The sequence below is a fragment of the Pipra filicauda genome, unplaced genomic scaffold (genome assembly GCF_003945595.2).
Source record: "Pipra filicauda isolate LSUMZ 115617 unplaced genomic scaffold, ASM394559v2 scaffold438_size560415_pilon, whole genome shotgun sequence".
Lineage (NCBI taxonomy): Eukaryota > Metazoa > Chordata > Aves > Passeriformes > Pipridae > Pipra > Pipra filicauda.
In genome coordinates this window covers 25,212-39,184 of record NW_024104574.1, presented here as the reverse complement: position 1 = coordinate 39,184, position 13,973 = coordinate 25,212, and the positions used below count along the sequence as shown (strand labels likewise).

Here is a 13,973-nt window from a genome sequence, read left to right as displayed (position 1 = left end):
GTTACTCACTTTTACACAAGAAAATGTAAAAATTTGTTTACTAAAAAGTATGTTCTTCCCTACAGGAAAAACTCATCATAAACCAATCAGTGCATCATGAGAGAATGAAAGTTTAGGATAAACTACTCTTTTCAGAAGTACTACTGCTTAAAAATTTATGAGTTCTCCATTTTTTTATTTATGCAGCTTTTCATATAATTTTCAACTGGCCTCAGAGTCATCCTGGTCTGAATTTTCATAACGCAAAAGGGGAACACAAGGCTGTTGTCTACACTGCTGAGTTTTGTGGGGTTTTTTCAGTGTATTGCCAGTTTTACATAGTTTCAGTACAAGATAATAAGTTGTGTATTTCATTCTTGAAGTGCAGACACACATTTTATTAAAAGCTCACTGACACTCAAGGAGTTTCCAGCATTTTTACCTTACAGCAAAAAAGAACCCGTAGAAGAACCTACTGCATTGTCTATCAATGCTGATAGTCAGATGCCTTTCTTTCAGAGCATTGTCTGAGGATGCCCAGTGCTCCAAACGACTTTACCACGTGTTCCTTTAAGACCTGCTACAATTACAGTAGAAATCATTGCACTTGGAGCTCTCTGGCCACCCTTGCCTTGCAAAACTCCTTGTAGCACAGACTTTCTTGTCTTCCACAGTTGTCTTCTGGAGACAGATTTGCAAGAAAGCTGTCCTTACCCTAGCTGAAACAACATAAACGTGTTCTTATGTCCTTGCTGGCAGTCCTATCCATAGATAAGGTTTTCACATGTCTCTAAATCAACTCTGTAGAATACCAGGCAATCATTTAGTCATGCCTAGTGTTGTTTATATTGACTTTGTAATGCTCTCTGATGATGGTGAATAGGGAGGTAATGTAGTTGCAAGTTGCAATTACGCTTAGGTGTGAGCAAACAATACTGCTGCAGAGGTGCAATGGTAATCTCCAGCTAATCTGGCTGAGTTCTACATCCAGTTCAGAGCTAGTAACCAAGCAAGCCTTGTGGCATGTTTGTGAGCTACACAGGGAAAACAATTCTCTTTTGGAAATGCAGAGAAAATTAGAGATCTAGAAGAAAATAAAATTTGATCCAAAATTACTTTTTTGACATATTGATGGTTATAAGGCACTATTATTTTAAGTCATAAAATGCAGAAAGGTTTGACACAAAAAAATGCATGCTATAGGCTGTAAAACAGAGTGTATTGCATTTACTTGGTTTGCTACATGTTCATTTTTTTAAGTAAAATACTTTGTATGTTTTTAAAGTAACTTAGGAGGGAGGGTCCATTTGTTTTGTTTATTCAATGGTGAAGTGGCAAAATTTCTTTTCTGCAGAAGAATTCAAGTTGTAAGGAGTGCTGGATCAGAAGAGTATATTGAGAAAAAGAAAACATTTCAAAAGAGATGTTCAGGTCAAACCTGCTCAGGCAGGTCTGCTGCTCAAAGAACACATTGCAAGCTTCTTTAAAAAATAAATAATCCAGTAGAAACTGCCACATCACCAACACACAGACTCCATTACTTTTTGAGAAAAATTCTGACAGGTTTCTTTACAGATGTCTAGGCAGATGAGGAGACTGTTGGCAGGTGAGGCATGGCTACATAAAAGTAGACCACTGAGTAGTAGGTAGCAATAATAATAATAATAATTAGGATAATTAGGAATTAATAATAAGTAGGAGAGCAACTTTCACACTGTTCTTCACACATCTCTCTTGCATGTTGATCTGATCTCAAAGGGTATGTACATATATCTGCATCACAATCTTGCAGCAGGTTTTCCATCAGTAACTATATTAAAGTACACCACTGGTGTAAAGCCTTGCAAAATATGTTTCTAGTAGTCTAACAGTCAAATTTTAGTTGGAATCCTTAGGTAAATCTTCTTTGTTTCTCAGTCATTTAACTGTACCTTGCTTGTCCTTTTTCTCTTTGACAATCTCAGAATGAAAGTTATTATCGTAAAGGTTATCACACGACATCATAGTGCTTTATGTTATAAATTGTGTGAGAAGGACAAGATAAATGTCATTATACTGTGGGACTATCAGAGTACTGAAGGTGGAATCTGTGTGGAAGCATTGCTGCATATTAACTCAAATGGGAGCTTTATATTGTGAATAAAAAATAAAAAAAAAAAAAGTCAGTATTAACTGTCCACTCTGTTTGTTCTTGGATTGGAGTAACATTAAGGAAAATGTATTAACCCATATGATATTTTTAGGGCATTTTAAGTGCATGAGGAATAGGAGGGCATTGCTCCTACATCTGTAATGCAGATCTTCATATGACAGAGTGTAACCTAGCCTGCAATGAGCTGTCTGGAACAAGGCACTGAAGTTTGGTTTTGCACCTGTGCCCTCACTGTATCACGCTGGCACTGCATGATGGCACTCTAGTGGATAAAAAGATCTGTGACACTGTCTCTGTACTTGGGGGAAGTCCCTGTACCTAGGGACAGTAAGTGTTGTAGTTTCTTACAATAACTGTAAGAAATATGTGCTTTTCAAGGAATAATTTTCTTGCTTCCGAGTACTTAAAATCTTTCTAATGACTTTCTTACAACTGAATCTCATTTTGGAGACACATACAAGTATTGTATGTGTCTGTCTTTAGGTAGTTTCCTCGCACATCTGTGTGGTAATATCTTTCAGCCCTGTGATACATCTAGATACCACAGGTGGAAATTCAAATGCCAGTATGTGTACATGTTCGTGGTGCTGTTCACTACCTAAGCAGTGCTACAAATTCTGCACACTTTAAAATCAGTGCATATAGGACTTCAGCTGTCTACTGGTGCAACGATCAACAGTATTGCTGTTACAAAATCAGGAATATTTTATTATTTTCCTGATACAGGTACTGTAAAGGAAGTAAGAAAAATACCCCAAAGGTCAAGATGCTAAAAAATGAAATAAAATTATTTATTATGTGCATGTTTATATATATTCAATGATGCTCTATTCTCTTTAATGCTAAAAAGAGCTGGTTTGAGATTTTTTTCGGAACTGGGAAAAAAATGCACATTTTTTAGTTTGTTAGAAACACTTTATAAAACCACTGCTGACCTAGATTTACTTTAGACTTCAGAAGATGGATGTGTTTATGGATTCGAATAATTGCAGACAAAATTTTGCACCTGCAGTTGTGGTTGCCTGAAGTTCAGTTCAGTTTAAGTATCTACATCACTGATTGCATCTGTAAGTTAAAAACATCTAACTAACCTAAATTACAAGCACAAATAATTGCAGGTGCAAAACTCGTACAAACACAAAACGATCTCTGAAAGTTGGTCTTCAGAATCTCATTGTAAGTTATTCACTGTATCATGAACCTAGAGTCCTCTTGGGAGAGTCACTAATCTGTATAATGACACTGAAAGCCTCTTGAATCTCAAATTTAACTAGCAGATGGGAAAGAATACATGGAGTCATATAACTCCCTAGGGATTACGGATGTGGATATTGAAGAGTATAACTTATTCCAATGAAGGATAACATTGACTTGCAATCAAAAGTTTCCTTCCTGAACCACATTTTTTCTGATGAAATTAAAACAACTTAATGTTGTATTTTTATGAAGTCACAACCAATTTAAGTAAGACACATTCCAAGGGCAAGCACAGAAATTTTGCTCATCTCATGATTTTTCATTTAATGAATCCCAGCATCAGTTTAACAGAGAAATGCTGCCACTCTTTCTATAAAACACATCTAAGTATCCTCTCTATGATTTTCTTTTTTTAGTGTCTGGTATAGATTTCTAAGCACATATCCCCAAAAATCTATTTTTGTTTTCTCTGATATCAAAATTAAGAGTCATTTTCTTATATTCTTTAGCTTCAATAGACATAGGTGTGGAGCTACTTTAACACAAAGACTGCTTCCTGTCATACCAGTTACGGCAGTACTGTTGGTAAAAGGAGAAAAAAAAACCCATAAATTCTCTTCTAGTGTTTGAACAACTAAAACTTCTGTACAAATGAAACAGTCTGCCAGTTCTGACAATCCAAAATGCAATGAAGAATTTTTCTGTTTCAGAAGCTCTAGGCAAAGCTGTTTTGGCATGTCTGCAGCTTGTTCCTCTTGCAAACAAAGGGGTAGCTAGATGGAAAGTCTTTGGGGGAAGAAATGCTGTCAGTTGTAAGAAATGAGACATGTAGACCCACTCTACAGCCCAGCTAGTGATTACATGCAGGTAATTTTGTAAGAGCCCAGACCAGCCGCCAGTGATAATAACGCTGCCATTTGCACTGATTTCAACAGGAATTACACCAAACAGACCAGCTTAAGGCTTCTTAGAAGCATGGGCCAAGCTGGTATTTTGTTCACTGGTGTTGGGGCCAGACAACAAGAGAAGGGTTCAGAAGGCACAGGCAGTGGTGTCAGGGAGCCCTGTGCAGCAAGTACTGCTGCTCCTGCATGGGGCTGGCAGCAATGAAAGCAAGCAGAGTGTGCTGCAGCTGCCAGGGTCCTGTCTCCCCACCCACCAGCATCACTATCTTCTCAGGTACCCCAATAACTCCCTCGGCAGCAGCGTCCACCCAGCTTCACAGGCCCCTGGCACTTGCAGGGTAATAGCTGGAGGTGTAAGCATATCTCCATTTTTAAAAATCCAATTTAATTTAATTCACATTAATCTATTACTCAAGCAGTACATGGTAATGGTGTAGCACTCAAATTATTAGTTTCTAATCATCCTTGGGGAAAAATATCCAGAAAAATATGTTCTTTTTGCACACACAGGAAACTGTTGAGGCTTTGTTTTGTGTTACAAAGCAAGGCTACACCTTAACCTTCCTAGATTATTTTTTCTTAGGTGCTTGGGTATAGTAAAACACAGAAAGCATGTGAAAAACATGTAGTATAGAAGTAAAAATGCATATAAAAGTAAAAAAGACAATTATTTGAATGAAAATAAATTTTAACAAAGATCCCTTTTTTTACTCTTTTTCCTGCTATAGACATAAGTAAGGAAGGAGAAGGTTTCATCTTCTCTTTTCTTGAGGAATTTATATTTGTGTCCTGTAACTCACATAAATTTAGAGTGCAGCTTTCTAAGCCAAAAAATTAGCAAGGATTTTGACCGAGAGATTCAGAGGTGATTAAAACTCATGGATGGAAGACTCATTTCTCAGTAAGAATAACAGTCACATGGATGATGGATCGTAATAACTTCATAATCTGACCCACATGCAGTAAATATGTTGATGACTGTCATTTTGAGTAAGTGAGGTAGATTGACGCTGATTATTAATCCATTTCTTGGCTGGTCTGATTGTTTCTGAGCCAGTTTCTCCACTGTTTAGTACTTTCCTGAATTATCCTAATAGCTTTCACCAACAGTCTCTTCCTTTTTAACTAGTCACTTTTCATACTCTGTGTTGTCTTATCTTATTTGAGGGATTTCTTTCATTAATTGGTCTGCTTCTAGTGTTCTTACAGCTGGACACTTGGTCTTCTTTCAGCATATAGTATAACATCAGTGTTACTAGAGGCACATGGTAACATGATTCTGTATTACATTTACTTGCTGCAAAAAATTTATGTTTTTCCTTAATTCCCATGTATTGCAATGAAAGCTCAGTGAAAAAAAAGGGAAATATGTTGTGAAAATAAGGACCTAATATTTAGTATTTAGTATCAGCATCTAAAATGGCAGATGTCAGGAATAGTGTGGCCAGCAGGACTAGGGCAGTGACTCTGCTCCTGTACTTGGCACTAGATAGGCCACACCTTGAGTACTGTGTCCAGTTCTGGGCCCCTCAGACACTGAGGTGCTGAAGAGTGTCCAAAGAAGAGCAATGAGGCTGGTGAAGGGGCTGGAGCACAAGTCCTATGAAGAGAGGCTGAGGGAGCTGGGGTTATTTAGCCTGGAGAAAAGGAGGCTCAGGGGAGACCTCATCACTCTCTACAACTCCCTGAAAGGACGTTGTAGCCAGGTGGGGGTTGGTCTCTTCTCCCGAGCAACCAGCAGTAGGACAAGAGGGCACAGTCTTAAGTTGTACCAGGGCAGGTTTAGGTTAGACATTAGAAAGGAATTCTTTACAGAGAGAGTGATCAGACATTGGAATGGGCTGCCCAGAGGTGGTGGATTCACTGTCCCTGGAGGTATTTAAGAAGAAACTGGATGTGGCACTTAGTGCCATGGTCTAGTAACCACAGGGTGGTGTTGGGTCAGGGGTTGGACGTGATGATCTCAGAGGTCTTTTCCAACTCAGTTGATTCTGTGCTTTTGTGATATCAGACACAGCATAAATAATATAGCAGACACAGAATAAATAAAGAAATATATTTGCCTAATAGAAATTCAGAAGCCTGATTAGCTGTGTCATTGATAGCTTTATATAAGGTTCCTGTAGAGATGTGTATTTTACATTTGCAGTAGAATAATATACATAACATACTTCACAAGAACAAAAAAAGCTTTTTGGAGAGCAACGAAGTTTCCAAGCCTGGTTTTCTGTGAACTTGTCAAACCTTTAATATCTTTTCAATTATGCCAAACTCTGTGCCACTTATCCCAGAATGAAACCCAGCCTCCTCTATATCATCCCTCTTCAGCTGGGCAAAGGGTTGCAGATCCTGTGATTGAGGGTGGATGACATGTGTGAACTGGTTAGTGACTTGCAGCTCTTAAAATACATGGCTAAATATGTCCCTTTTTCTCAGTGGTAGGTACTAATTTGTGTCTGCCTTCACTAAGCACTTCTGGGAATTTTAAATCTATATCTCCAGCTAGGACAACACAAAGATCATGTCACAATAACAGCTATGTTAAAGTTAATATTGCCCTGTTTTCAATTGTTTACTTTCTGTTGATAATAAATTCACAGCATGCTACATACCATGAAATTAAAAGGTACCTTTTTCCTAGTATAGATGAAACTCTAAGCAAATTTCATTATATTTAGACATATTTTCTTCCTCTTTTTGAAGAACATCCATCTTTTTACCAATCATGTCTTCAAAATTCCTTCCCTTTGTTGAAATAAAACATTTTGTAAATTCAGAAAGTTGTGCATTTGTTTAATGTAAGTGATGTGGTCATGAAACCCAGGTCTTTTATTTATACTTGGGATAATGCAGAGGTAATGAAAGCAGAATTGGACCTAAGAGGTTTTTGTTTCAATTATAAAACAATGTGGATAAGTCCCTTGGATTTGACAGCAATAGAAGAAAGGGAATATTGTGCTTATGCCTTCAATCAGCTTTATTAGATCCTTAAAGGGAAAATTATGTGAAAGACAGAAGAAGAAAACAACAAGAGCAAGATCCCAATTTCAGTATAATTCGGAGAAAATAACTGATTTAGACTGGTCATCTTGCCAGGGTGAATGACTCAAGGCTTCCAAACAAGAAATGGAAACCAGAAGGATGGGGAAAGCCTGAAAGTACAAATAGAGAAGATATGATTGACTGCAGTGATTCAAAATCAACTGCTGCAAAGATGAGTTTGGGATCTTGCCCAGAATACAATTGAATGGTGATGTTCATTTAGACCCTTAACGCTGAAACAAAATAAGATGTAGCTGTGTTTCTGTTAGAAATTTATTTGTTCTTTCCAGTGTCTCTAGTAAGGGATATGATGTCATGTCCTCTCTCTTCTATTACACCCTGCAGTGATTACTGCTGCTACTGCTGTTCCATAATCTTTCTGAACTAGTTTTCTGAGGGAAGGCCTGAATCCAGGTGATGATATCTTTCAGATGTGAAGCATCATCACCATTCATTATTTGCCTTTGAAAAATTTTATATACTGTGAGCAAGTAGGCTAACTCAGTGTTGTTGACCAAGCAAAAGAGAAGTATAAGATCATTTTGTGTGTATGTACTTTCTGACTGGCAAAGGCATTCAAGTTTTTGTTACTGTCATGCTAGTTTTTCAAAATTAAGTAAATAGTTCACTCTACAAAAATTTCAAATAATTGTATCTTTAATGGACGCAATTTGTAAAGCATTATTTGGAAAAGTTGGGGGCAGCTGCTGGACCTCCACTTCAGGCACAGCAGGTTCTAAAAGAGACTACGCTTTGTGCAAAAAACTAGTCAGATGACAATAGGCAGTGATGAGATGGGATTGTCTTCTGCTTCCTCCTTTCCTTTATTTCTTTCATCTCACTGGCTGTGCTTCCTAACTTTTTTCTGTTTCTATTTCAAATCAGGAAGGAAAAAAAACCCTAAACCACAGTTCATAATTAAATACTGAACTAGTTCTTACCATGTTTACTGAATTACATATTGCATATATGGTTGTATATCCTCAAAGTTTTCATGTGTTTTTAGATTTCTAAACTTAATATGTTCCATAGGAATAGACCTTAACTCCTTCCTGTCTGTTTTTCATGATGAGATTTGCCTCCACATTGAAAAGGAGTAAAGCATTGAAACTCATTTACAGATTCCTTCACATTTTAGGGATTCATAGAGCCATGAATATAGGCTGTGTGGGTTGTCCTGGTTCATGGTAGAGATTCCTACAGTAGAAAATCTTCAATGTCAACCTTACAGCTGCAATATGCAGATCAACCTGACATGACATGCACAGTGATATCTTTGCACAGGTATCTTTGCTGCAGAATGGCTGACCTGGTAAAGAGGGCTTTAAATTAGGAGCCACAGGGGAGGGAGAGAGTTACTGCAGCTTTGAGGGAGAGATGGACAGGCTGACAAGCTAAGTGCCTGGGATGATGTGAACAAGGAGGAACACAAAGTGAATAAAACAGGCTCAAGTGGGGTCACCTCAAGAATTTGCACGTGCATGAGGAAGTCTCTTCAAAGTGCCTGCATACTAAGGCACACAACATGGGACATAAACATGAGGAATTAGGGGTCTGTGTGCAGCTTCAGGGGTAGGATTTTGTTGGGATTCCAGAGATGCAGTGGATGGACTGGAGTGCTGCAGTGGAGGAACACAGACAGGAAGAAAAAGAGAGAGCAACTACTACCAAGTGCATGAGGATTAATGATGAGAGCTTATGAGTAAGGGTTAAAGAGCAGACTTACAGCAATGACTTGGTAGTAGGCGTCTCCTATGGGCTACCTGATCAAGAAGAACAAGCAGATGAGACCCTAAGAAGCAGCCTCCTGTTTCCAGACCCTGATCCTCATGGGGACTTCAATCCCCTGATACCTCCCGGAGGAGCAAGGCATAAGCAACCCAGCAGGTTACTTAAGAACAGTAATGATAACTTCTTGACACGCAGCAGTCAATGAGGAGAGGTGTTCTGCTGGAGCTCCAACACACAGATGAGGAAGGCCTCATTGGAATGAAGGTCGAATGAAGCCTTAATTGTGATGAGATGGTGGAGTTCAGGAACCTGAGAAGACGGAGCAAGGCAAAAAGCAAGTTCACAACCCTAGACTTCAGGAGAACAGACTGTAAATTCTTCATGAATCTGCATGGAAAAGTCCCCTGATAGAGGGGTCTAGAAAACCTGGATAGTATTCAAGGATCACCTCCATTCAAGAGATGCCCCAACATGCAGGAAGTCAGGCAAAAGCCCCAAGAGGCCTGTGAGGTTAAGCAAGGAGCTCCTGGCAGAACTCAATCATAAAAAAAGGAGTATACAGAAGGTAGAAGCAGGTAACATGGAAGGAGTGTAGAGATAGCCTGGGCACGCAGAGACATGGTTAGGAAAGTCAAAGCCCACTTAGATTTCAACTTGGTACACGATGTCAAGAGCAACAAGAAGGGCTTCTGTAAGTATCTACTGAGGTGGGTTGAAAACTGGCTGAATGGCCAGATCCAGAGGGTGGTGATCGGTGGTGTGAAGTCTGACCAGAGGCCACTAACTAGCAGTGTACCCCAGCAGTCAATACTGGATCCAATTCTGTTCAATATCTTCATGAATGTTCTGAATGATAGGGCAGAGGGTACATCAGAAAGTTTGCTGATGATACAAACATGGGAGGAGTGGTTGGTATATCAGAAGATTGTACTGCCAGTCAGGTGAACTTTGACATACTGGAGAAATGGTCTGACAGGAACATTATGAAGTTCAACAAGGGGAAGTGTGAAGTCCCACACCTGGGGAAGAATAATCCCATGCATCAGTTTTATACTGAGGGCTAACCAGCTGGAAAGCAGATTTATAAAAAAGGACCTGCAGGTCCCTGTGGACACCAAGTTGAGCATGAGCCAGCAATATGCCCTGCAACCAAAGGGACTACTCAGCACTGATGAGGCCACACTTGGAGCACTGTGTCATTCTGGGCTCCCGAGTACAAGAGGCACTGGACATAACACAGAGTGTTCAGTTGAAGGGCCACTAAGATGATTAAAGGACTGGAACATCTTTCATATGAGAAAAGGCTGAGAGAGACAGGACTGTTCTGTTTGGAGGAGGGAAGGCTCAAGGGGGGATCTGATCAGTGCGCATGAGTACCCAAAGAAAGGGTGTAAAAAGGATGAAGCCAGGTGCTTTTCAGTGGTGCTCGGTGACAGGACCAGAGGCAATGGACACAAACTGAAGCACGAGGGAGTTCATGTGAACATCAGGAAGCAATTTTTACTGTGAGAGTGACTGAGCACAGGCTGCCCAGAGAGGTTGTGGGGTCTACCTCCTTGAAGATACTCAAAAGCCATCTGGTCATGGTCCTGGACAACTGGCTCTAGATGGCCCTTCTTGAGCAAGGGGTTGGACCAAGTTGTCTCCAGAAGTCCCTTCCATCCTCAACTGTTCTGTGATTGAGAAGAAATGGATAATTGCGTTTTATATTTTCAGTTCCCATTTCTCTAGAACTTTCAAATAATCCACTTTCTGTTCGCCTGGTGTGATGATCATCTGAATCACTGGTATTTCGACACTGAGCTGGGAGAGAATGCTGAATTACTCTTTAAAAGTGACCATCTGCCCCACAGGATTGCTGAGATGACAAATCTATTGCTTGAATTCCTGTCTTATCCTTCCCCTCCACATTTTCTCTGAAAAGTTTTCCCTGAGATGCTCAGAGACAATGGGAATGTTACACAGTTTATATATGCAGTAGCTGCATACATTTTGAGTATACAAAAAGGCAACCTGGAAAAGGAATCTGTCCTGCTGTGTAAGGATAGGTAATGTTGCTGTGTGTTTTTAGAACAGAATTGTTGCTTTACACTGCATATTTCTCTGCTTATATATCTCTTACATAAATCTGGACCAAGATTGGGTCTCACGTTTTATAGTCAGAGCTACACCTGTGAGCAGAGCAGTGGAAGACTTTTTGTTTTCCAATTCCAATCATGCGTAGTACTAGAAATTCAAAACAGGATGCCTGTTGTAGATATGCTTTCAGGGGTTTAGACTGAGCCGAAAGGAATAAAGTGTTTATAGGGGTCTGTGTTCTTGTAGCTGATCCTACTTGGACCTCAGTTTCAGTTTGAACTCACATTAAAATGTATGGATTGCATGCTTGAAGTTATTTGATTTTTCAATAACTTTCAATTGCTGAATCAGCAATATACTCTGAATATGCATGAACCTTAAAGAGTAAGACTGGACCAGTACTAAGAATGAAGACCAATACCAGGCTGGATGGGAGTCTGAGTAACCCATCTAGTGAAAGGTTCCAAGCTCATAGCAGGGAGTTTGGAGCTAGATCATCTTTAATGTCCCTTCCAACCTAAACCATTCTATGATTCTGTGTTTCTATGGATCCAGTATATCTATATTGTTATATCTATATCTATAGGTATGTATAGGTATATCCATATCTATATTAATAGATACATACATATATATAATTATTTTTGTGTGGAAGGTGAGACTGGAGAGATTGAAACACCTGATGACTCAACTGAATTCCTTAAATCTCCTACCCAAGGACTTTCATTATTTTGTCATGAAACCATAATTTTATAAAATGCTCAAAGTATCCTTTTGTCATGGGCTGGAGTTCATAACTTGCTTGCCTCAGAGGAAGGATAAGCAAGATTTCCACCCTGGAGAATCTTACAAGGCCTAAATTATGTCACTGATATTGGAGAAGCTTAAGAAGAGAACTCCAGAAAAGCAATCGAAGAAGGGAGGGAAAAATGGTATAACATTTGTGCTATTTTACATTCATGTGGGGAATATTATTTTAATTGTTTTCCTTTGACATTCACAGAATAACTATAGGAGAATCTATTAATGTCATGACTCTTACATATTCTGCAAAAATATTCCAAATAGTAGGCTACTTTGGAAAGGTTAATCATCACATGCTAACACTACCACCTTTCAATATTTTAAAAAGACACAAATGCTTTGCTTTAAAAAGTGATTTTTTTTTTGTATGTGGAATCCTCTTATAGTCCTGAATAAATGTGTATAAACTGAAGATTAATAAATTGTAAGATATGCTCTTGTTGGATAACAAGGTAGCTTATAGCATTAAGCTAAGATCGGAGAATCAGATTAGATATCTGAAAAAGATTTTTTCACTGTTAGGGTGGCCAGGCATTAAAATAGGTTGCCTAGGAAGGTAGTGGAGTCAACATACCTGGAGGTGTTCAAGAGGCATCTGAATCTGGCACTGGGTGATATGATTTAGGGTGATGTGGTTTAGGGGTTACAGTGGTAGTGCTGGGTTGGACTGGATGACCTTGAAGGTCTCTTACTACCTTGATGATTCGATGATTCTATGATTCTTCTTGGTGATTCCATTAGATTCCTTTCTGAACTCTCCCCAGGCACAATCTAAGTTAGTGTGAAGACCTAGCAGACAAGAATTATGTCTATTTTTACCTCATATGGGGATTTTGAGAACTACCTGCCATTTAAAGCATTCCCAAGACACAGCATTGTGCATCTATATTGGCCTTGTAAGCAGAGCTCAGGCTGCCTGCAAATGCCATGTATGTTTGTAGCAGGTTGTATATCTATATCTATAGATAGATAGACATAAAATTGAGATGATGCAAAGCAAAACACTGCAACAAGAAAATCTTTGGCTTCGGGCCAGCTCCAGGAGTCAGCAGTTACTGTAAAATCCTTAAGTGTTTATAGAGCCAGGCCAAGAGAGGGACAAAGACCTGAGTGAGTACAGTGGCAAGATAATGCCCAAATGTTTTTTCCATGGTGAAGTACATACATTCTGTTATGGCTCTGTGAATAGCTAACTTGTGTTAAAACTAAGTTGCCAAAAAAAATTTATACATTTTGAGAGGGGTTAAAACTAAATTTTAAAAGACGTCTTACCCTAGCATGTGAACATGAGGGTTTTTGTGTGCAACTTGCTGGAGTCACAGTTTTTTTCAAATCTGTATTTTGTGACTTCATTTTTTTAATATTATCATTGCTGTGTCAAAAAATTTAAAGCAATGAAATAATACTTCCTTTTCATTGTCAAAACTGTTCTCCTTTTAAACAAAATTTCTTGTCTACTCAGAAAAAATGGATTTAATTTTTACATATTCATTGCTGAGTTCTTTATATCATCTCACCAGCACATGGTATAATTGGTATCATATTAGTTATTTAGCAAGTAAGCAGAGAGTATCATTATTTGTCTGTATGCCTGGAAATGCTGAAAAGTTAGTTGTTTTACTCAAAAGTGAAAATAAAATTGGCAGTGTGGTAATGATATGTTTTTTATCCATACAAAAATAATTTCTTTGTTTTTATTTTATAGATTACTTGGCTTCTACAAAGGAATATTTCCTCCTGTCTTGGCTGAGACACCCAAAAGGGCGGTGAAGGTAAAAATTCCAAGCTTCCTCCTTTAAAAATGTAGGCAGGGACAGTGGCAGCTGTAAAACATTTTATTTATCCCCTGCTGATTGATATTAGAATCTTAAACTTATTTGGCATATTAATCCTCTGATTTTTACTAGGAGGAAAGTTTCCTGTTGATAGTACAATAAAAACTCTCCTTGATTAAGGAGTGCAGGATAAGGATCTTAGATGCTAAGCTATTTTTGACCTGTATATCCAATGTTACAGGAAAAAAATTGTAATTATTCTATATTGTCAAGAAATTAATAAAATAGTTTAAGTGTTATTTTAGCCTG

At 38.6% G+C, this 13,973-nt stretch overlaps 1 protein-coding gene across 1 annotated transcript in view; it reads left to right on the top strand.

Moving 5' to 3' along the window:
- Positions 1 to 13,973, top strand: part of SLC25A21 (solute carrier family 25 member 21) — a gene marked incomplete at its 3' end in the record, with an annotated part of 246,503 nt that overhangs the window by 208,950 nt on the left and 23,580 nt on the right. The window contains exon 4 of the mRNA XM_039385818.1: positions 13,595 to 13,661. Coding sequence (XP_039241752.1) covers positions 13,595 to 13,661 — 67 coding nt within the window. The remainder of the gene's footprint in view (positions 1 to 13,594; positions 13,662 to 13,973) is intronic.